This window comes from Colletotrichum phormii, assembly GCF_030913505.1.
Source record: "Colletotrichum phormii strain CBS 102054 chromosome Unknown BDP81scaffold_1, whole genome shotgun sequence".
NCBI classification, from domain to species: Eukaryota; Fungi; Ascomycota; class Sordariomycetes; order Glomerellales; family Glomerellaceae; genus Colletotrichum; species Colletotrichum phormii.
In genome coordinates this window covers 4,450,833-4,474,276 of record NW_026851443.1, presented here as the reverse complement: position 1 = coordinate 4,474,276, position 23,444 = coordinate 4,450,833, and the positions used below count along the sequence as shown (strand labels likewise).

Sequence of the window (23,444 nt, the reverse complement as noted above, 5' to 3'; positions counted from 1 at the left end):
GAAATCCAAGGTCCTCTGAAGCTTTCGACAATCGTCAATTCCGTGGTAGACGACTGGTGTACTCAAGCTTCAATTCTTCCAGGCTGAAAGAAACGGCGACCTAAGCTTAGGTAGGTTTCTTGGAGCTTGTCGGCTCCAAAAGAAAAAAAACGCCGATGCTTCGGGTAGCCGTGTAGCACTGTCAGTGCGTCATCTCCCCCAATATGCGCCCCAGCCCCCAAGACAATCCCTAAAATGACACTTCGCTAGCGCAGCTCACTGTGCTGCAATGTCACTGCACCGCTGCAATTTAGCTCCCGTCGGGAAAACAGCCGGTCCGGAGCTCAAATCCCCCGACAATTTGAGGAAGGGGCAATGAGAAAGCGCTGGTGAGGTGCCAATAGCTTTGTGGGAATTGCGGCCGGCCATTCAAGTCAGGACTCCCAGCTCCTAGAAACGCCATCTTTGCTTCGATCCGAGGAGTCTACTTTCCTGTATTTTCTAGACTTACCGCCGACCAAAACTCCCATAATCCAGCGTACTTGTCGACCTAACCTACACCGCGACTCGACGCGTCTATTTGCATACGCATAAAGCTGTCCACTGTCAACCCACCGACTCAAGTTCCTGGGCCAAAACACCACGTCCCGAGAGACCCACGATTTCCCACCACCCCCCCTCATGCGTCCTCCTCAGCGACAAACACAATCATGACGGCAAGCGCAAATCGGGTGTCGACGTACACATCGGCTTCCGCGGGGTCAGACGGCCGCAATGGAGAGAAGAAGGACCTCTGGAGCTCCATGCTCGACAACGTAGCCAGCAGCAAACGGCTACCGGAGAAGAACATGATCGTTCTGGGAGGTTCGCCAGATTCGCAAAAGGAGTTTGTCGAGTCCCTGTCGCACAGCAGCGAGAAGCGAAGCCTCGATCGCAACACCTCAAAGACGCCTCCCATTGCAAACAGCTTCGCTCTTGGGTATACCTACTACGACGTCCTGGATGCCGACCAAGAAGGTTCGTTGACAGCTCGGCTTGGCTTCTTTTCCTTATGCTAACTCGGTCTCCAGACATACTTGCGCGGATCTCCCTCTACATGCTTTCGAACCCCTCAGAATCATTCCCGAAACTTATTCAACCCCTAATTAAACCCGAGACGATACCGAATACCCTAATGGTCGTGCTCCTTGACTGGTCTACACCACACTTGTGGATGCGCCAACTTAGAGAATGGATCTTGTTCACGCGCAGCATCCTCGAGAGCTCGGGCAACGAGTGCCAGGCGACGATGGAGGAGGTGATGGTCGGTTGGCGGGATAGGGGCAGGGGAGGTGGCACGACGAACCTCGACGGCACGGGAGCGACCGCCAGCGAAGGCGATGTCGCATTGCCTCTTGGACCCGGTGAATGGGAAGAGGGCATAGGTCTGCCGCTCTGCGTGGTCTGCCAGAACGTGAGATAAAGTGCCATGCCGAAAGGTTGATCGTGTGGATGCTAACGAACTCGCAGGCGGAGAAGATGGAGGGTCTGGAGAAGACGCAAGGGTGGAAGGAGGGTGACTTTGACCAGGTTCTGCAGTATCTCAGGACAGTGCTGCTGAGACGTACGTTTACGCTTTTCCCCGGGGCCGAAGGCTATGTTAACACTATTGTCCCAGACGGCGCATCGCTCATTTATACCACACCAAACGTCCCTTCATCATTACCGAGTCTAGTGCACTCGAGTCTAGGCATCACCTCCCTACTAAAACGACAACCTTTGAAGCACAACACGATTGACAGGGATAAGATCCTGGTCCCGCCAAACTGGGACTCTTGGGGCAAGATCCGCGTGCTGAGGGATGGATTCAATGTCGAAGATACCAGTCAAGGCTGGTCGCATGATCTGCAGTCCACTTTCCCTTCACCCGCGATGACGACGGACGGGCTGACCATTTTAGCTAAGGCCAAGGCGGACGGAGACTACAACGGTGAAGTTTCGTCCTCAGCAGTGGCGCCGTTTGAAGACTGGATCCGCGATCTCAGCCAGGCCGGCAGCGCCATCTCATTCGCAGGTCGGGATGGTGACCCATCGCAGCTGGAGATGTCATCAACCGATACGCAAGAGTTCCTCGGTTCCAGTCTACAGACTCTGGACACGCACCGCAGCCGGAACAACGATGACAAGAAGGCAGACGCCTCAAAGTCGAGAACGGGACAGCGGACCGACGAGTTGGATTCCAGTGCGCTGCGGCAGGGCGCTGACGACGGCAAGGTCAGCCAGCACATTGGGCCTGTGCAGTTTAACATGGGAGGCATCCAGGTGGATGCGGACGACATGGTGCAGCGGCTTAAGGTGAGTGATCCATGAGTGTTGTTTTGGGAACGACAAAAGGGGCTAACCCGAAATGCAGGACCGTCAGGCATACAGTGCTACACAGGATCCCACCACGCCACCGGCTGACACCGCCGAGGAGAATCCTGATGAGATGGACAACGACAAGCTCCAGGCTTTCTTCAGCGGTTTGATGAACCGCAAACAACCTGCCAATGGCAGCCCCCGCGGAGGCTCGTGAGTGTGTTGATGTCGAGCGACAGTGGGGGACTACGGGCATACCCGCCCTATGCTCGTTACGGGACCGAAGTTGATTTCGAACCTGGCCAAGCGGTTAAATTATACCCAATTGGTCTTTTCAGGGGAGGATTGTTGAATTTGAAAAGAGAGAGTTGACCATGTCTGACGGACATTGGCCACGAAGGAAAGCGACGAAAGAGAGTGTGTATCTTGCCCTCGGTCGGTGTATGTTGGAGGGAGAAGGCAAGATTGCGCAGACGAGACGAGACAGTGGCGGCGGTTGGGCGAGATTCAGTCAGATCAGCAATCAGTCAGTCAGTCGCTGTAGAATAGATACCCCGATTATGACAATGCTTTGCGTTTGGTGTTACCTTGGGTTCAAGAAGGGGATGTTGAATGTGGTGACGGTGGAGTCGGGTGCTTCCACAGCTGAATACACTCAGGCGAGACTTTTCCCATGTGCCAATCCATAAGCACTGCGCAAACGAGCGTTTCTTACCTATCTTGTGATTTGTGCTTGAGATGCCGGGGTTGAACCATCACTTGGGTACTCTGTCAAATCAGAGAAGGGACTCCGAGTTAAATTGAGCTTGATTCTGTTTGAGTCTTGCATGTTGAGTCCGATATGAAGCTCTTGCAAGTTGATTACATTTAATACACGCACACCATCTAGGTGTAGAACAGCAAGACGTTGATCGTTTGCATGAGCCAGCAAGATCAGCAAATTCCAACCACCACTCTCTCCCCTTTCCCTCCTTCTTCATCCCGCTTATTTCTCGCACCATCCAGTAGGCTGACCAAGTGCCTTGCACTTGGCAACGAACAAAGGCTCGTTGATATCAATCATGATCTGGCACTTGGTAGGGTACGGTCCGCCTACACGAGGAACACAGTCCCACGATTAGTGTCTTCAACTTTGATAGCTTGAGGGACGAATATGTCTTGTCTGTACGTACCGACGGTGCCGTAATCGGGGCAAGCGTTCTTGGTGGAGGCCGGGCCGCTGACGAGCGCGGACCCGGTGTCCCTGCCGCAGTAACAGTTCTTGATATCGTCTAGGCGCTTGGTGACGGTGTTGTCGGTGGGTGCGCCGTTGACGAGTGCGGCGAGGCCCCTAGGTTGGTTTTTGTTAGTGATAGCGTGGCGAGATATAGGGGAGGAAGACGAACATGAGGGCGATGATGGCGTTGAAGGAGAACATTTTGGGTAGGTTGGTCTGCGTGGAAGAGCTGAAGATGTGGTTTGAGGGTTGTTGTGATAGTGATAGGACAGCTTTTGAAGTTTGGTAGGGACTACGTGATGTCTTTATACTGCTGGGAAGAGGAGTGAGGCGTGATCTTCCCCGTCTGTTGAAAGTTTACAGAATATCTTCCTCAATAACCGATATCAAACCCCATAAGGATGCCCTTGTTTCCATTCTCATAGCCATATTGCTTCAATCCAAACGGGCGCTCTCACGATCCATCATCGGCTTGCCTGACGCGTAGGTTGGGCATGCATCTCGGTTGGGAATACATGTCACCGCTGTATTGCCAAATGGTATACCTTCGCAGTCGCGAGTCACGAACACGAACATTTCCCGCATCCTATAACGGTTCCCCGCTTGCACCGAACCTCCTGAGCCTAGTCCAAATGAAGGACGTTATTACTGTTGTCGATCCTACAGCTCGCTTTTTGTCACGAAATAGGAATAGCATCAGCACTCTGTAATCAGCCCATCACGTGCGTTATCACGTGGTTCTCTCATTTGTTCCTATATAGCACCTTCCCTTGCTCGATTCTATTTGGGTTAATACAAGCCACTTTTACCACACTTCATATGCCCATTGCTGCGTGCCATAACTCGTGACACTTTTTGACATGTCACAAGGATGATCTACAAAGTTGAGGAGCGAAAAGAGTCATATCAGCCAAGCGAATTCGGCTCGATCCGATCGCCTACCGTTACTTCGCAAGTTCGACGTCCAATTAGTTCAGATTACAGAGATCTCGAGAAGAACGAAACTCGCAGCTGATTGTATGCCTACTACGTTGTTCTGAGAGTAAAATTATCCCATCTTGAATGACGAGTAGGCTGATGGTTTCTATCAACTTCAAGTTCATATGACAGTATGTTTTTCGCTGTCTAATACTCCCATGGGACCGAGCGCCATATTGAGTTTTCATGGCATAGCATAGATACTCAACGTATCCGTTCGTCAAAGCTCATTCTAACCTTCGGTTGACGACTTGACAACTGATCGCTTGTTCAGAAGCGAGAAACCATGCTGAAGCGGTGAATGGTATAAGACATAAGCTTTGGGAAGACCGAATGATAATGGCAACGTTCAACAGCCGACGTGTCATTTCGGGACGTCTCCAGGACCGGGCAGGTAAAGCATAAGGAGATTTAATATGTGACTACAAGCATGTAATTTCTACCAAGATTATATAAGTAGAAGATGGTAGCCGCTGCGGATACTTGATACCTTGATCAGAATCTTGTAGTCTGGACCAAAGTCAACATTGGTTAACACCTGACTACCTTACATGCAAGTGAAGATGCTGCGTTTTCCCTGGAGACGACATTCCAAATTCAAGCAAAGAGAACACAGCGCAGCAGCATGGTGAAAATCTTATCAGCGGAACTATTCAGCCTCCGGACGTCGTGTGCTCAGTGATATGGAGAATTTCTCTTGGCATTCTTCGATGATTTTGGAATACCTGTGACCTGACCGGATGTCGTTGAGCAATCCCACCGGCTCGGCTCAACGTATGCTTAACTTGCGGCCCCATTCTATATGCACCGAGCCTCATCGGATTATGACCGCATATCGAATAGTAGACTCAGCAGACTCACTAAAAGATGGATCATGTGAAGCTCAGTCACAATGTCCTGTTCTTCAGTTTGATCTTAAGTCGCTAAGATAATCACTTGCGTACAGAGTCGAGCACGTTATGCGATTGACAACACCGAAAAAGACATCAAGTGAGTCAAATAATTTGATGTAATTAGAGATCAGTAGAGGATTCCCTCGAATATTTGCAGTTTCCTGGTCTTCGCGATGCAAGGAATGAAAATATTAGACGAAGTCGACACCCAGTCTTCGACTTAGACGATGGGAGCAGTATTAATTCAGCCAAGGACATATTCTACTTGGTGAGGAGCTCGCCTCCGAACTCAACCCGACATACGTATCAACTTACTCCCTCCCCTCCGTGTGCGCCCCAGCCTCCTCAGCAGACACATCCGGCCCAGGCCCCTGAAGATGCGTGAGGGCAGCGTTTTGCACCGTCTGTTCCCCGTTCACTCCGCTTCCCTCATTCACCCCATTCGTCTCCTGCCCATCGCAACAAGGAACAATGACACTAGTCTTATTCTTGTTGGTGGGCATATCGAGTGCCGGGTTCGAGGTGAAGAAGTCTGCTGGCCGGATGGTGAGGTGATGGATTTCGACGGGCCTGGTAGTGAACGTATAAGTTAGCCGGTAGTCTTATAATCGTAGGTAAAAGAGAGTGATGAAGGTCGAACCAGGGGAAGAAGGACGGGATCAACGCGGAAAACAACTCACATCACAGGCCAATCCTCCACCCTAGGATTATGCGTCAACCCAAACACACTCCAAACAACAGGACTACTCTTCCTACCCTCACCACCCCTCCCGCCATCACCATTCGCCTCCCGCTCATCACCAAACCAATCCCCCCGCTGAACCATATCCCACACCCCACCAACCTCCTCCCGGCTCTGATTCGTATACTCCCCAGCCGCCCACAGCTCGTCATCACGATGTCCCGTAACCCAGACATGATGCCTCGCATACTTGGCCCTCTTCGACACCTGGCTCGTCTCGTCCGCCAGCAACAACTGCGACGCAGACGGCGTGAGCTTGAACCCGACGTTCCGGCCCGACATGGCATTCTTCTTGGTTCGATTCTCAAACTTGATGACCCTGTTGAGTTTCGGCTCCGCGTCAAGCCAACTCGCCCTCTCGATGATCCTTTTCTGAATCTCATAATAGTTCCCATACGGATTCGTTTCTTTGTTCAGCGGCATAGGCACGCTCTCCTCCACAACGACACACGTATCCCCTTCAGCATACGAGTCCACGGCGGGATCAATCCTTACAGCAAAAATATGCTGATGATTCTGCGCCAGCACGCCCGGTGCAACAACAGCGCCGTACGCAGACTCCTTTTTCCCCTCGTCCACCGCCACGACGCTCATAATACCCGTAGCCCGCGTCTCAAGCGTGATCCCGCCCGCCGTGTCGAGCTTATACGCAAACACGTACTCGTAATTAGCCAGCGTGACGACGCATTGCACAACGAGCTCCCGCAGCCTCGTCACCACGGCCCGGTTCGTGCGGAAGTTGGTGTGTTTCCATCCAATCCCGTTGTCCTGCTCGTGGAGACAGACCACGGCTTTCGCAACCGTCGGGTTCCCCTCCGTGTCGGCCATGAGAGCGTCAAAGTAGTGGATCGCGCCGAGACAGTCGCAGCCGAGCTCGAGGTTATTCGCCACGCGGCCGAAGCCTCCGTCGCCGAGATCAAAGGCCTGCTTGCGCTGATAGGGCGGACGAGGGTCGCCGTAAGGCACCGTCAGCTCGCTGTAGCTTAGACGATACAACACAGGGCGGTTATCGTAGCAGAGATCATGCAGCACGGCACCCTCACGGGGGGTGAAGCCGAGGCGGAACCGCCACTTTTGCCACTCGACGAGGTTATCCGGCTGTATGGCAAAGGACGCGCCCTCGGGCTGGGTGATGTTGATAGGCTTCAGGTCCTCGCGCTGCGGGACCTCGAGGAGCTCGGGGACGTACTCGGAGGAGACGTTGCTGGCGAAGAGGGATTTTGGTTCCGCGGCGCGCGGGTGCGGAGCGAGGCCGTCGCCTGCACCGCCGGTGGCGAGGCGGTCGATGCGGAGGATCTTGCGGGTGGCTACGTCCATGACGGGGATGATGGGGATCGGGTAGCCGTAGTGGTTCGAGTCGATGTTGTTCTTGGAGGCGTCGCGCGCGAAGACGAGGCCCTGCATTAGACGGGCAATGTCCCCTTCGTCGGCGTCCGGACCGCCGTAGGGCCAGGGGTCGATTGCGACGGTGAAGTTCTCTGGGAGAGAGAACTCGGACATTGCGTCTCTGAACATTTGAGATGCCACGCAGGCGTCTTGGAAGATTGCAAACTCATCGCTGTGAGATGTTTTAGCCGCGTGATTCTGACTGAGATTGATACCATAGTAGATGAGACTCACGGGGTATAGCTGGTCTGGAAATGCGGTGCAGCCACGGTTCTATCAAGCTCGCGGCCGGTCTTGAGGTCTACCACGGATTGGGTATACTCGGGCGTCTTACCGCTTCTGATTACATCGTATTGAACCTTTGCCCGGCGCGGCGGGCGAGGTGTCTCATCTGTGAGTTTTCCCGCATGCTCCGCCTGAAGATACGGCACGAGTTCCTCTCTTTTTGGCTCTTGAAGGAAGATACATCTGAAGAAGAGCGAAACGTCTTGGTCAAAGAGCTTGGCGACGATGTCTCTTGCCGCCTTGAACTCGTCTCCAGACAATGCGGTCAAGGGATGAGTAGCCATTCTGCGTGGAATCAAGCTGTCTACTCGAGATAGCGAGGTGGATAGCTATAGTAAGATGGGGACCTTTGGAAACAGCACTCTCCAGGTATCAGTGGCTGACGTCGGGCTTATCTAGACTTTCAACGGGCGGCTAAGACGCGGTGCGGGGATCTTGCAGTAGTCTGATGATAGGAACCATTCATCCAACAGTGCAGATGGTCCATTGACTAATAGCTCGATAGATGACCACAAATGCGCAGCTCGGTCGCTTGGTCACAAACTCGGAGACGATTATAGGTTTCCCGATGACCGTCTACTTGACGTGGTCAGAGATTCATCCAGTGACAGATACGTGGTGACGATGGCGGGGTAGAGGCCGTCTTGTTGGACTGGCTGGGTGGTGGGATGGCGGGGTACCAAGCATCCGACTATCCAATCGACTGCTCATCACCCGTCGCTTTCTCCCACGATTTGGAGATCTCGTCTTCTCTTCGGGTGGCCGAAAGCCACATGCGGCAAGTCCATGCGGTGCAGAGTCTCCATTGGTCGCGACCATTATCGACGTCTTGCTCTTTGCGGGAGGATGAGCTGACTGGCTAGACATCCACCAGGTGTTTACTGGATGGAAGCTTAAACCGAACCCATTATTGCTGTGTAACATGGTGGTTTACCAAACGATGGTACGGATACGTTGTCCTGTGTCATGGAACTTGGGAGCGAAGGTGATAATCACTGTGCTAGGCTGAGACTCTGGTAAGTCTGAGCCGTGCCTTGACCTTGAAGACAACATTGGGGTTTAATCCTCAGGAAAGTGCTGGGTAGGGTGAAAATTAAACTACTTCCTGCAGCATCCGATACATCTGACCTCAGACGGTCAATAAGCATGATGATAATGCCCACTGACTCCTAAGAAGCAGAAGAAATGCAGCCTTCCTGCAGTCGGACCTACGGTAGATACGTACCAGTCGAGTATCACAGACTACACTCGCCCTGTGGAGGCTGGCACAACGCAATACGGATATCGGTGACTCTGTAACACTTTAGACATAGCCGTTTGGTCAAGTGAGAGGAGCCGTGTTAGTGCCACCTCGGTACTCGAGACCCACGAAATTCGCACAACGGTTTAGCGACGATATGACGATCAAAGACAGGTCCACTTACCCTATAGAGTAAGTAGACAGACGGAAGTTAATAGCCGGGCAAGGATGGGGACCCGCAAACACTATCCGCAGACAAGAAGCTGGGCCGGCTGGGATATCTGGAGAGACAAGGCCGGCCTGGGGTGCAAAGGTAATATGGATGACAACAGGTTGTCCTCTCACGAGTTTCGTCTCCAGTATGTTTGTTTGAGGGGAAATGCCATGCAATCCGGTGTAGCTCTGTGAATGGCTCTCCCACTCAATAAAGGCGGCCGAGGCATTGACCGCCGTGCTGGTGGGCTGCTGACCAGTGACGAAATGACAATCGACAACGGAACCGTGCATCATCGTCCGGAGTGCGGCAAACAAAATTGGGATCGCGGCAGGTCATCATAGGCACAGGCCAGCACCCCCTGGGTGAGCTCTCATTCTGATCAACCGTCGTTCGCCTCGGTATGACTCGATCCACAAAGGTAACCGCACGGCCGGGAACACCGGGGGTTGTTGCAAATGCTGAGGCTATGAGGAGTAAGGTAGTGGGGTTTCTGGACTCCTGGTCAAAGAACAAGGAACCAAACAGTTTGATGGCTGAGCTGGATGTGACGGTACAGCAGGTTTTGCTCGCATGGGAAGACTCGGATTGGTGGTTTATCTATCGTGTGGAGAGCTTCAGAAGTTGAAGGCGACGACGGAGATGCGGCCGAGACCAAGCCGTGCGTGCTCTGGAGAAGTCATGGAGATCGGGTCATGGCTATCCGCAGGAAGCCGAGGCCGAATGATGGACCGTCCGTTGGAATTCCGGAGACGCGCCATGAGGAGTCTTGCGTGGCCAGCATGACACCAAGCTGCTGTCGAGACTCTTGGGAGCTATGGAGCTTTCTTGAGGGCGCCCTAAAGGTTGTCTGGAACTTTCAACTTTGAGACTTCAGATGAGGTGGAGGGAAGCTCAGCCCCAAACGTGGGCAAACAGGGCTGATGCTTCCCTAGAGGCTAGCAGTTGGCTACTGGACTGCAGGCCCTACTGCAGGCATTTGCTGTGGTCTGCGGGAGCACTCATGTCCTTGTGCGGCACTCTGTAAGGGAGCGTCTCATGTCTGTAGACTTGGCGAAACGGAGGTGGAAGTTCGGACAGAGATTGACGTGGACGCTTGTGCTTGTTTCTTGATACGTTTGTGATGGGGCGTGTTGGTTGCAACGTTTGCTTGAAGCCTGATGTGATGTGGTTGCATCTTGATAAGGTAGACCAATTTGACCAAGTCCCGTCAACGTTCGTCAACGGAGGCCGATGAAGACTCGGATTGGTTGATATGTGACCAGGAAAGTGTATCATTTGTGCGGCTCAGTGAGACGGGCGTGGACGGCAGTTGGGAGGAATGAAGCTGGTGGAGGACCCTGGGCGAAGAAGGGCCAACGTCCCATGTCACTGGTCAATGGCTCCTGCATATTTCTAGTTATCCGTAGGTACTTTCTTCTCAGGGCCGATCTTTGGTAAGAGAAGGTACGATGCGGTGGCCGACAACAGCGAGACTTCCATCGATGGTGATGATCCGACAACGCACCTTCCTAGAGATTCAATCCGTGCCTCTATGGTCAGGCAGGTGGTGCGTGGCAGGTATGTGGCAGCACGGCAGGTATGTGGTTGACATTCCTGAGGTTCCGAATGTTGGGTTGGGAAGGGGACGCTCCCTGGCGTTCCTGCCTTCCCGTCGTCCTATCAGAAAACTGCGACTGACCTGCAGATGTATTCCTATTTTGGGAAAGGGCCCATCCAGGGTGCTCCCTTCTGAAACGCGCCAATTTATCTGATGTCGTGATGGCCCGGGGATCTCCACGATGCTCGCTCTGCCCACTCCTCCGTACCAACTTTTTTCGATTTTCATCTTCTAGACCGTTGATGGGCATTCTTAATTTTTCTCTCTATGATCTGCGCCCGCTTCTTCTCCATGTTGGTGGATGTCGTTAATATGGATTCGCCGATGAAGATGGACATAAATCCACCATGCCAATTACCCAAAGCTTGCTGCGTCCCTGGTCTGCACCTCGAAGCGATAAGACATATGCCTGCTCAGGTACGTACTACTTGACTGAGGGTGACAACACGTGGAAGATGCCAGCGGTACCTGGAAATCTGGGATACATTCCTCAGACGCAACTTAGTCATGCAGACTCTCTCCCTTTTTCCAGACTTGGCATTTGCATTGCGTGGGCCAGAGAAAGAGAGAAGACGAACACCGCAGAGGCCAACAGGTTCCGCGCGTCGACTTTTGACGGGCAGATGTATAGACTTTGGGGGTCAAAAACTGTCCGATCTTTCCACTGTTTCCAGAGAGTTATTAACTCAGAAACCACTCCAGATTCCAGCCAGGACACGCAATGCCTCGTCGCCCTTACATCATTGACGATGGAGTTGAGGTATGGCTGAAAAGGCCGAATACGGGACACCTCTCGGGGGACGCTGGCTTATCTGAGTAAGACCCGGGCTGTCTAGACGTGCATTTGACGATGCGAGACTCCAACGAGACTCCACACATACACTGCGAAGTATTCGTACTCTGTACGTGCGGCTAGATGGACTCGACTCAACGTCGAGTCTTACTCTTCCGTCCTTCCGTTGCTCCACCCGGCAGCTCTTGCCGGGCACAGATCCCACTCTGCTCATTCGCCATCCCATATCATCGTCTCGCAAACATTTTTTTTGTTCGGATTTCTGCGTTGCGCGTCCCTCTGTCGCATTGTCTTGATCCAAGTTCTAGAGTCTCGAGAACGTGCACATCGTCTAGACTCGTCTGTCGATGGGCACATGCGCACAGAAGACCCTTGCTGGTTTTTTTTGCTGAAAATGCTTGATGTTCGTCTGTGCCAATGGTCTCTTCCTAATCTATCTGACTGTCAAGCCTCTTGGCTGATCCAGTGGCATGTCTCCTGCATGAGGTGGTGCGTGGCCATTGGTGTCGGTGTTAATCCGATATCAACGGAAGCGTCCCAGTCAGCGCCGAGTTCCTTCACCAGATCATTGACATCGAATACCTCACCTATCTGCCAGGTTGCATCGTCCCGTCGCCTCGCTACTGGGTAGCATCCGCACCAAGGCGATCGTGTCGCCGGCCGGAAACACATTGCGCAGTAGCGCTGCAGCGCATGCGGGATCCACGCAACACACCTCACAGACTCACACCTGAGGCTTCAGTTCATTCGTACAGGGTGAGGTACGTACTCAATCACGACTGTTCAAACTTCCAGGAAGGAAGGAGGAGAGAGAGGAAGAGGAGGACTTGCCGTGCAGGGAACCTCGACTTGGAAATCACACAGGGAAGGCAGGAGAAGGGGGGACCACGCGAACAAAGCCACATCGACTTTTCTTCGGATTGCGAATCGTCCCAAAAGCTCCCTATCCACGCCATCGTAGATTTTCTCTCTATTTCTTTCTCTCATTACTTACATGTCCCTATCCTACAGCCGTGCCCTAGTTTCCAAGGTTTGCTAGTTTATCTTTGCCATTCTCCCTTGCGGCATCCAATGTGTTAAAACCCACGGTAACCAGCTCATGCCAAGTCTCCATTCCCCTTCCGCCCCGTCACAGAGCTTCTTTCGAGTGTTGCTACATTTATTTTGCTGCATACAACCACAATCACAAGCAAGAGATCCGCCGGTCCATTCTTTCAGACTGATTGCATCTTTGCAAAGCCTTGGCCGCTTACCTTCGACACTTTGACTTCGAGGACACATTAATTGACGTTTTCAGCACGGCACTGTATCCGTACTGCACAGCCGCCTGCCGCCCTCCCGAGTCCCATCTTTTCGGACCTGGACACGCAAGTCAGCATCCCGGCGTCATCCAAGTCGTGGCCTGCGGATACCACCGCAGCCACAGCCGCATTCGCATCTTTTTCTCCATCTCACCCGCCCTCACCCTCGCCCTCGCCCCCCCTAGGTACGGAGTACGGAGTACGGGACTACGGGTACCTCTATCTCGCCAGGGTCAGGGACAGAAAAAGGTGCAATCGCCCAATTGAGACCCCTGGAAAGGAGAGAGGGAAAAATCAGAACAAAAAAGGGAAAAAGGTCACCTTGCTCTTCCACACCCAATTACTTCCAGTTCCTGTCCTTTCAAGTCTCGAACAGACAAAGTCAACCACAACAACCAACGCCTGCCTACTCCTACTATCCACCTAGTATTAGAGCTTCGACATTGACGTATCCGTCCGCTTGTTCTCGCAATCCCTTGGCAACCCTCAGATCGATCGCCGGAACTCTATCCAGCTCCTCCCCGACTATCGACGGCCCCATCTTCGAGGTATGTTCCTCGTCTGCCATTACGTCCCCGGTCTCCACGCCTCTCTATCCGCTACCCAGCTCATCCCTTCACCACCAAAACCTTGACAGGCTTCCTCCCCTTTTTCACCCAGCCCAGACTTTCCAGACTTCATTTACCTGCCAGCCCTACCCGCTTGCTGTCACTTATTCTCAGCATTGCGCCTCAACCTGCTGCCTCTTACCCCATTCTCCTAATCAGTCCCAAACTGACATGATCTTTCTTGGTTTCGCAGGAATCACTCCGCCATAGTCCGAACCTCGAAGCTTCCTACGACTCTTTTCCTCTTTAAACCCCTAATCCGGCGCCTCTCCATCTTTTCCAGGAACCACGTCGCATCCCACTCTATCTACAACCACCGCTCTTTTCTACCCCCACGGTCCGACTGTACGAATTGGCAAAGCGAAACTTTGCCTTCCGATGACTTCATAGTCACCCAATTGAAATCGTTTCAACCCGCCACTCTTTTTACACATACATCACAATGCTCACTCCTCGGAGAGCCGTCGCGGTCGCCGCGTTCCTCTTAATCGTCTTTTACCTAATTTCCTCCTCCCACGACACAACACCTGCCGTAACGGCACCAGTCGCTGCCTCCAACCATGACACGACAGACTCCAAAAAGTCCTCATATACCCCTGCCTCCTCCGACGGCGAGATCAAGCCCTCTGCTCCCAAGGTTGCGACGCAAAAGCCCATGATGGACATGTCCAAGATGTCCTTGTACGACAAGCTGGCATACCAATACCCCTACGATCCCGAAACGCGCTTCCCGGCCTACATTTGGCAAACGTGGAAGTGGACACCTGCCGAGCAACAATTCAACTTCCGCGAGCAGGAAGCCAGCTGGTCGGAACAGCACCCTGGCTTCGTGCACGAGGTCATCACCGACAAGGTCGCAGTCAACCTGCTGCGCCTCCTTTACGCGTCCGTCCCCGAGGTCCTCAAGGCTTACGACGCTCTTCCTCTGCCCGTCCTGAAGGCCGACTTCTTCCGATACCTGATCTTGCTTGCGCGCGGCGGCATCTACTCCGACATTGATACCTACGCTATCAAATCTGCCCTCGAGTGGATTCCCGAGCGCATCCCCCGGGAGAGCGTCGGTCTCGTCATTGGCATTGAGGCGGACCCCGATCGCCCTGACTGGAAGGACTGGTACAGCCGTCGTATTCAGTTCTGCCAATGGACAATCCAGTCCAAGCCTGGCCACCCTGTCATGCGCGAAATTGTCGTTCGCATCACCGAGGAAGCTCTGAAGCGCAAGAAGGCAGGCAAGCTGGACAACATTGCTGACAAGAACGTTGTCGAGTTCACCGGACCTGCTATCTGGACCGACGCGATCTTCGATTACTTCAACGACCCGCGATACTTCAACCTGAAAGACTCCAAGGGACCTATCGACTGGCAGAATTTTACGGGTATGGAGACGTCCAAGAAGGTGGGCGATGTTGTGGTGCTTCCCATTACGAGCTTCAGCCCTGGCGTGCAACAGATGGGCGCCAAGGATTATGACGATCCCATGGCCTTTGTGAAGCACGACTTTGAGGGTGAGTTGACGCACATTCCGTTTCTACAGACCAAAACTAATCCGTGAATGCAGGCACCTGGAAACCTGAAGAGCTCCGCCACATTGGCGAGCAAAACGAGGATGGTTCTTCCAAATCAAACTAAGACAACAAACCATCCAGCCGTACGAAAGTGACGACACACACCTTTTCTTCCCGTACATGTCTCTTTTAATATTTGCATCTCCAGCGGCGTCGTCACCCACGGTCACGGGTTGGGCATGTTTCAGAAGTCGCGTTTCGTCTTTTTGTTGACTTTTTCTTTTTTGTGGCATCGGCGAGGAAATACAAACGAACTGCATACCCCAGGAAAACGGGAAAAGCGTAGAGCTAGCTTTGTTTTTGGCATAGAGTCTAGTTACAACATCCCTCGATCTGATAAACAGGTGGAGGAGTAGCAGAGAAGGGACCTCACGGAATTCGATGGGAGAAGGGCAGAAATTGGTCTCCAAAGGCGAGCGTCCGGCGAGGCGAAAGGCCGCAGAAGGTTGAGAACAGCTGCAAACCTCATTAGCATTGTGGTACATATACCCAAAAGCAGTCTCCGAGCAAATGGAACAAATTTGAAATGCCAAACTCACGATGAGAAGGAAGTGCAACACCAATTGCCTCTGAATCTGGTCTGGTTCAGTCTCCACTGATGACCAAGTAATGGGTTCACAACCATCTAGGTCCCTAACACGCCGACAGTTCCGACTCTTGACTTAGAGTTCTAGAAACCAAAGGAGGCATGTCGTGGCCTCGAAACCCGAGGCTGTCATCGCGCGTCATCCTCACTTGACACCCGGCCAATCCCACATCGTGCACCCGCGGCTACCTTTTTTATTTTAGGGAGATATTCCCTGTTCGCAGCGGGTACAACCCCGCACGGGTTCTCCGCATTAGCTGTGAGGTAAGGGCGGGGGAGCTTCCTCTGCCAAGGCTAGTTTACCCCCAATTGGCAATTGGCAGCTGGACTCGGCTCGGTGTGACGGGGGGAAAAGCGGCCAGACGCGGGAGGGAAGGGAGAACTGGACGGACCGGACGAAGAGGAGGGCCGAGAGTGTCCAACCTTCTTGCTCCCCCCGCCTTGCTTCGAAGGATACCTTGTACCTTACACAGACGCATACGAAGAATTAGTGAGAATTCGACGAATTATTGGAGAGAGACGAGAGCCATGGTATCGTCATAGCGAGACATCTTTTGAGAAATACCTTTTTGCTATTTGTATTCTTCTTAAGCACCTTTTGGGGTTTAACCTTTGGGTTACAGAGCCGAGGTTGAGCGCGGGTAACAGTTTCGACGACGACGACGACGACGAAAGATGATGCTTTTGACTGCTGGGTACGTTCGTCTGGCGACGGGTTCCGTGGCGCGGACTACGGCGCGGAGGATATCTACGGGATCTCGATCCGGCGCTGTCGTTGCCGGTGTTGGGCAGCGGAGGAAGTTGTCTTCAGGGCACGAAGGGCTGAGTTTCAGTCTTGGTCCCGAGGAAGTGAGTTGTCTTTTCTCTTTGCTGTTGGACCTTTGGGGAGGATGGAGTCCTGCTCGCTCTAATTTAACTTTGCTCGAGTGAGTGAGTTGGCGGGTGTCGATGGAGATCAATAGTTGGTGTGAAGCAGCGAAGCTCATGAGAGATCATGACTTCCTGGAGCTCGTATACCAACCTCACTTACTCACCAGCAGCAAGACATGCAAAAAAGACAAGGCTAACATATCCGACAGCCCCCCCTCCTAACTCAAACCATCCCCCAGCACTTTTCCCAAATCGTCTCCCAACACGGCGACCTCCCCGCCGTCACAGCCCGCAGCCCAACCCCAAACTCCTCCTCCTCATCATTTGCCTCCCCGGCCGCGACAACAGCAACACTAACCTACGCCGCTCTTGACGCCCTCTCAAACACCCTAGCCCACGGCCTCCGCTCCCTCGGCGTCCGCAAAGGCGACCGCCTCGCCGTCTCCCTTGGCAACGGCGCAGAGTTCGCCGCGCTCACCTACGCCGCCTTCAAGCTCGGCGCCGTGCTGGTGCCCCTGAACCCGGGGTTCAACGCGAAGCAGGTCGGCGCCGCGCTGCGCCATTTGGGGGTGGAGTGTTTGATTATTGGCAAAGTTACGGATTTGCCGTATAAGCCGTGTCGGGGGCGGAGTAACCTCGAGTTGCTGAGGACGCTGGTGCCGGATCTGGATAAGGGGGGAGGCGTGGTGGAGAGTGAAGTCGTGCCGAGTTTGCGGAGGGTCGTGGTGTTGGATAATGCTGGATTTCACCCCGAGGTGGAGTTCGCGGGTGGATTCAGGGCGTTGACGCCGTATGAGGTTCTTCTTGAGTCCGGGTCGACGGGGGCGGTTGTGCCCGATGCGCCGCTGAAGCCGGAGGACAGGATCAACATCCAGTTCACGTCCGGGACGACGTCCCAGCCGAAAGCGGCGATGCTGACGCACACTTCGATTCTCAACAACGGACACCTCATTGCGCAGAGGATGGGTCTGGTGCCGGGGGATAGGATCGTGTTGCCGCCGCCGCTGTTTCACTGTTTCGGGTGCGTGTTGGGGTACATGGCGACCGCGACGACGGGGGCGGAGATTTTGTTTCCGAGTCCGGCTTTTGACCCGTCTGCTACGTTGAAGATGGTAGCTGATTACGATGCGACGGGGTTATATGGTGTGTCGACCATGTTCGTCGCCGTGCTGGAGGCGTTGGCGGGCGGCGGGGTGGTGAAGAGAGAGGATATGCCGAGGGGACTGAGGAAGGGGATCGCGGCGGGGAGTTCGGTGCCGGAGAGTTTGATGAGGCGGTTGTATGAGGTTCTCGGGCTGCGGGATTTGGTGATTTGTTACGGGATGACGGAGACGAGTCCCGTGAGCTGTATGACGGCCCCCGACGACGGATTCGACAAGAGGACGGGGAGCGTGGGGAGGGCGATGCCGCATACTGCCGTCAAGATTGTTGATCCGGCGGACCGGGGACGGGTTGTGAAGAAGGGCGAGAGGGGGGAGCTCGCGGCGGCTGGGTACCTTGTTATGAAGGGGTATTGGGGCGACGAGGAGCGAACGGCGGAGGTGAGGAGGGAGGAAGGGGATGGGCGGGTGTGGATGTACAGCGGGGACGAGGCGCGGATGGACGAGGAGGGGTATGTTGAGATTACGGGGCGGATCAAGGATTTGATTATTCGGGGTGGGGAGAATATTCACCCCCTCGAGGTTGAGAATTGCTTGTTCCAGATGGAGGGGGTGAATGAGGTTTCTGTGGTGGGCGTGCCGGATGAGAAGTTGGGGGAGAGTGTTGCTGCGTTTGTGGTTTTGAAGAAGGGGTGGAGGGGGGATGATGGGGATGGTGCTGCGGGAGGGGATAAGGTGATTAGGAAGGATGAGGCGAGGGCTTGGGTTAGGGAGCATTTGTCGAGTCATCTTGTGCCCAAGCATGTATTCTGGGTGGACGATTATCCCAAGACGCCGAGTGGGAAGATTCAAAAGTTCAAGCTGAGGGACATGGCCAAGGATTTGCTCGAGGGGAAGAAGTAGATGGATCATAGGGTATGGATTTACAGTAGATATAGCATCACATAGTACGGAACCAGCGAGTGTGAGCTGAGGTATCATGGTGTTTTTGATTTAGTTCAACGTCAAACGGATTACAGCTAGTGCTCGATCTTGAGTGAGAAATCCACGTGTGGTACGCCTTGGTGAATGGCACTCGTCGAAACAACATCAACATCTGTAAACAGGTCAGTGTGCCGTCCATCGAGAAACACCAAGCCACCAGGAATAACTCACCATTACACACGTAATTCTCGACGTTCTCCAACGTCAACCCACCAGAGACCTCAACCAAAAAGTGCTTCTTCCCCGCCCACTTCTCCTTCAAACTCTTAGCCGCGATCTTGACACCCTCGCCCGTAAAGTTATCCAGCATGACCACATCCGCTCCCGCGGCAATCGCCTCATCCGCCTCCTCCTCACTCTGCACCTCAACCTCAACCTTCAAACTGAAACCACCCACGCTCTTAGCCGCTTTCACCGCATTCGTAATGCTCCCCTTGCTCCAGACATGATTATCCTTTAACATAATCATCGAACTCAAATCATGCCTATGCGCGTCCGCACCACCCACAAGCATCCCATACTTCTCCACCAGCCGGAACCCAGGCGTCGTCTTGCGCGTACCCGCCAGCACACCATCATACCCCGCCGCCCTCAAATTCACCAACATACCCCTCGTCATGCTCGCCACACCCGAACATCTCGCCAGCGTATTCAGCGCCACCCGCTCGCCCAGCAGGATCCCGCGCGTGGGTCCCGAGACGGTCGCGACGCGCATCTTGCCCTTGGGGTTATGGTCTCCGTGGCCGCGGAGCTCGACGTGGGAGCCCTCTTTGACGTGCCACTCGACGGTGCAGCCGCACTGCGCAAAGACCTCGTCGACAAAGGGCCGGCCGGCGACGATGCCGCCTGATTTACCCCAGAGGGTTGCGGTGCGCGGGGCGGCGCCGACGACGAAGCCGCCGTAGTCGAAGGAGGGGGTGTCTTCGGCGAGCCAGGCTGTTACCATTGTCTTCCAGCTGGGCGGGAGGAGGTGCTCTGGGGAGCCGTGCTCGAGGGGGACGTCTTCCATTGTGAGGGTGTGGTTTGGGTGTGGTTTGCGGGGGAGGGGTTTTGGTCGGATCGATTGCTTAGACGGTGATGTCGTGTGAAGAGCGGGAAGACGACGAGATGGAGTCGTTTTGGGGTTCGGGAAGAGGAGGATGTCGTCGATTGAAAGAAGGAGGGAATTTGTATGACTGAAAGACTCAAAGGTTAATCGCCACGGTTCGGATTCGTTGACGTTGTTGCCGTGGCCGGCTTCTGTCGGTGCCGTCTTCTGCCGATGGTGGGGTTAGCGTCGGCAGCTGGGCGGGGTATCAGTGCAGCTGGTGCCGACTGGTGCTCAAAGGTGTTTCCTTTTGACTTACACGGCTCACGCCTTCACACGTTTCTGGAGTTCCGAAGCATTGAAACCATGGTAAGTGGCAAAAGTAAGTCGCATTGTTTCTACTCGAGTATAAATAATCGATCTGAGTGCTCAAAAATACCATCTAAATCAACTACGATCCGCCCCAGATCTCTGAAAAAACGTTCCCCGATCCTCTGTCTCACTGACCGAAAACTCATCAGATGCGTACACAAACCCGCTAGACTGGATAGACCCAGACCTCGAAGACTCAGTCAAAACCCCAAGATCAGAGCTATCGTGAGAATGGTGCCGCTCTCTCGAGTCGTCTGGCTGTTCGTGGCCTGCCTGATCACCGGCCGTGGCCCCAGGTGACAGCGGCGTGGAGTCGTAGAAGTCGTCGATGGTTAGTTGACGGATGGGGCGGAAGTTCCGGTACAGCTCCGTTTGGGCGCCCCGTAGGATGTGGACTGTGGCCCTGTCCCCGCTCTCCCCCGGCCGGTTCCGCGTTGTCGGATCCGCTATCGGAGTTTCCGATTCCGAATTTGTTGGGTTTTCGACGAAGCGTCGGTCGAGGACGTGGGGGAGTTGGAGGCGGAAGTGCTGTTGCTGCGCATTGTTTATTTCCTCTTTTTCTTTATCGTTGTCGGTTTTCAACGGGACGGGTTCAAAGTCTAAAGATATAATGAGTCTTACACGGACAGGTAAGGTGTTTGGCCGGACAAAGCACTTACACGGAGATGGCACAGCTTCGCTAGGATCATGAAAGAGGACATTATAGATGGCTCGCCACTGCCGCTCTTCAGTTCCGTGCATCCGTTTTCGCATATCCTTTCTTTGCTGTTTGGTGCATCCCACAGGCAACACAGTTGAGATCAGTTCACATCTTGTCGGTTCTAGCAAGTGATCATGAAGGCTTTTCTCAGATGGGAAGACTGCGGCGCATCGGGAGCAGTAGAATGGTATTACATGGTGATCATAAATATGTTTTCTGTTCCCTGTGATGTAAGCCCATGCATTATCTGGGAATGGATCATGCTGACCTGACTTCGTTCACGTTGGAGAAACCAGAGTTTCCACAGAATTTCTTCCAGAAGCGCCCATTGGGATCGCGTTGGTAGAAGGGACAAGAAAACTTCCTGGGCGGTACATTCGAGTGATCGCCATTAAGGTCTCGCTTCGGCGATGGCTCATCTACGTCTTGATTAACCTTGGAGGGTTCAGATGTCGATTCCTCGTCCTCAGAGCTGCTGCATCCACAAGGTGGCGGGAGAGGTGTTGCACGTTCCTGCTTTTGCGGCGGAGATGGAGAGGTTGAAGGTGGAGGCGCCTCGTCCACGCTAGGTATGCTTGACTTGAGACTTTGGTTCAACAAGGTGGCGAGCCCGTTGATTAGTGTTTCGGCTGCTTCCAGTTCTGATTTGGTGCTTGGGTAACCCTGAGAATGGGTGATTCTCGTGGCACCAATCGTGATGTTAAAGGACATGGAATCCGAAGGGCAGCGGGCTTGATTCCCGTCTGGATCTTCTCGACGAGGAGAGTATGCCGTATTCTTTAGTACAAGATTGTTGTTCCTCGATACATTACATCTACACCCTGTTGCTCTACTATTGCCACAGATATTCGTTGGCTGTGTTTGGCATGAGCGTTGTGAATCTAGCGAGCAGGCATGACCGACCACTCTATGGAGTTCGGGCCCCCATCGGCATGTCTCTGCAAAGTCCCAAAGTTAGCAAGTATGATATTCTTGGACACTTGCACTTGCACTTGCCTTCAAGCCCGCTAGAGCACGGCTCCGTCATTTGACACTTAGTCTTACGACCGCGCTGCTCACGCTTTTCCATGTAATACATCGGGACAAGGAACATGGCTGCTAGAAACAACGCAGCGGAAACCCCGGCCACGAGGCCCAAGATGTCGGGAGACATGCCCAGATAGTCATCTTTGCGCTGCTGCTGGCAAGGAGGGGGTTGGCGGTACTGAGGTTTCCAAGACGTGGACATTTTACCATTACGCGCTGAGGCCAGACTCTGGGATGAGGAAGCGGTATGCCTAGACTCTGGTGAGAGGTGGGCATGTCACGTTCAAATATGAGATTTAAGTCTCACGCTTGCTGCGGAGGAAAAAGGTCTCAGATCTCGATACCGTTTGCAGGTGTCTTGAACGTTGAGTCCCGATGATGCGGATTGGGTTAGGCCCGCGATCATCTCTACGACTAACGGACAAGCCACACAATTTCGAAAGTTGCGCTCGGTACCTTAACATTGAAGATCAGATGGCCAGTAAATTGGCAGAGGAGGGGAGAAACATGGCTGAAGGCAAAGGCAAGTGTATGTAATGTCATCAAAGAGAGTGCCTTATTCAAGCTCAGCCTCGGGCTATCAAGTCCAAGTTCAACATAAGCGTACAATGAAGACTAATTGATTATTGTTGACTACCGCTTGATTCGGACGAATTTACTCCATGTGAATTGTTACGCTCTTCTAGACTTCCGTCCGACTGGTTGCTGATATTACTTATCAAGGGAGTGTGGGTGTTGGCCACCCACAGCATTTTCAACCTCGTGGCACCGGCGAATATAGGCCCTCGTATCCAGAACATGGAGTCCATCTCTCGAAAAGAAGTAATAGTGCTCGAGATCGTGCGCCCTGGAGTACCACTTGCACTCGGACGCCGTTCCGGGGTCTGCAAGAGCCGCAAGGTCCCGATCGCCAGACGCCTCGAACCAGCCCGTATGGCCGTCGTTTGCGATGCCGAAAATATAGCCGTTGCAGACGGCTACGTACTTCGACTGGTGCTGAATTCGGAGGCGAGGTTGACCCCAGACCTCGTTGAAGAAGGCGTGAGCTTCTCTGAGGCCTTTGGCGCCCTTTCCGCCGATGGCGGCGGCGCAGTTTGTCCAGGCGCGGGCTGGGTACCATTGGGCGTTGACGCTAGTGGCAGCGAGACCGATGACGGCTCCGATGATAGTTGACAGTTTCTGGAGGTTGGTTAGGATACTAGACAAGTAATTTGTGGGTTGGTTGTTCTAGAAGAAGACAGGGAGTTGGCACGTACCATAATTCTTGATTGGCTTCTTGATGTCTTTGAGAAAGGGTGGTGAGGTTGGTCATGAAAGGGCGGATGGCGAAGAAGGAGAATCAATGTTTGATCAAAATCTTTTTGTGGTTTAGGTTAGGTAGACGTAGATAAGCTGCCGTGAGACAACCTTAGCAGAGTCGTAAAATAAATTAGGCAAATGGAGATTAAGAATCTCTTGATCCAAAACGACGTTGAACTTTAACACTGCCTCGAATAATCATTCAATGTGTGGTGGGTCTATCAAACTTCGTCGAGGGTAGTTGGCTGTAGCCTCTTTCGGATCGTCTTTCGGACGTCAGGGTTACTTGAAGAACCTAGTTTATGGCTCCATGTCAAGATGACCACATACAAGAGCCTGATGG

The 23,444-nt window shown here is 53.4% G+C and overlaps 7 protein-coding genes across 7 annotated transcripts; 3 read left to right on the top strand and 4 right to left on the bottom strand.

Annotated features, from left to right (window-relative positions):
• Positions 1-374: 374 nt before the first annotated feature.
• BDP81DRAFT_364512 (dynein light intermediate chain) lies at positions 375-2,996 on the top strand. The gene is made up of 5 exons (XM_060586493.1): positions 375-996; positions 1,050-1,432; positions 1,489-1,582; positions 1,637-2,313; positions 2,372-2,996. Exons 1-5 carry the CDS (start codon positions 690-692, stop codon positions 2,531-2,533), a joined length of 1,623 nt encoding a protein of 540 aa, XP_060452476.1. The 5' UTR covers positions 375-689; the 3' UTR covers positions 2,534-2,996.
• Positions 2,997-3,021: 25 nt separating this feature from the next.
• Positions 3,022-4,151, bottom strand: BDP81DRAFT_402250 (uncharacterized protein). Its single transcript, XM_060588838.1, has 3 exons — positions 3,702-4,151; positions 3,489-3,646; positions 3,022-3,408 (listed from the first exon to the last, which is right to left on the bottom strand). Exons 1-3 carry the CDS (start codon positions 3,731-3,733, stop codon positions 3,302-3,304), a joined length of 297 nt encoding a protein of 98 aa, XP_060452475.1. The 5' UTR covers positions 3,734-4,151; the 3' UTR covers positions 3,022-3,301.
• A 1,563-nt stretch (positions 4,152-5,714) lies between these two features.
• Positions 5,715-8,100, bottom strand: BDP81DRAFT_306250 (copper amine oxidase; the record flags this gene model as incomplete). Its single annotated transcript, XM_060583259.1, has 3 exons — positions 5,715-5,973; positions 6,084-7,703; positions 7,766-8,100. The coding sequence occupies 3 exons, from the start codon at positions 8,098-8,100 to the stop codon at positions 5,715-5,717; spliced, it is 2,214 nt and encodes a 737-aa protein (XP_060452474.1).
• Positions 8,101-14,014: 5,914 nt separating this feature from the next.
• BDP81DRAFT_457048 (glycosyltransferase sugar-binding region DXD domain-containing protein-containing protein) lies at positions 14,015-15,201 on the top strand (the record flags this gene model as incomplete). The annotated part of the gene is made up of 2 exons (XM_060593242.1): positions 14,015-15,077; positions 15,131-15,201. 2 exons carry the CDS (start codon positions 14,015-14,017, stop codon positions 15,199-15,201), a joined length of 1,134 nt encoding a protein of 377 aa, XP_060452473.1.
• Positions 15,202-16,306: 1,105 nt separating this feature from the next.
• On the top strand, positions 16,307-18,615 carry BDP81DRAFT_21181 (AMP-binding enzyme). The gene is made up of 2 exons (XM_060582673.1): positions 16,307-16,572; positions 16,803-18,615. Exons 1-2 carry the CDS (start codon positions 16,399-16,401, stop codon positions 18,594-18,596), a joined length of 1,968 nt encoding a protein of 655 aa, XP_060452472.1. The 5' UTR covers positions 16,307-16,398; the 3' UTR covers positions 18,597-18,615.
• Positions 18,402-19,850, bottom strand: BDP81DRAFT_364498 (nicotinate-nucleotide diphosphorylase). The gene is made up of 2 exons (XM_060586492.1): positions 18,849-19,850; positions 18,402-18,789 (listed from the first exon to the last, which is right to left on the bottom strand). The coding sequence occupies exons 1-2, from the start codon at positions 19,684-19,686 to the stop codon at positions 18,713-18,715; spliced, it is 915 nt and encodes a 304-aa protein (XP_060452471.1). The 5' UTR covers positions 19,687-19,850; the 3' UTR covers positions 18,402-18,712.
• Positions 19,851-22,513: 2,663 nt separating this feature from the next.
• On the bottom strand, positions 22,514-23,114 carry BDP81DRAFT_389201 (uncharacterized protein; the record flags this gene model as incomplete). The annotated part of the gene is made up of 2 exons (XM_060587229.1): positions 22,514-23,000; positions 23,059-23,114. 2 exons carry the CDS (start codon positions 23,112-23,114, stop codon positions 22,514-22,516), a joined length of 543 nt encoding a protein of 180 aa, XP_060452470.1.
• Positions 23,115-23,444: the final 330 nt, after the last annotated feature.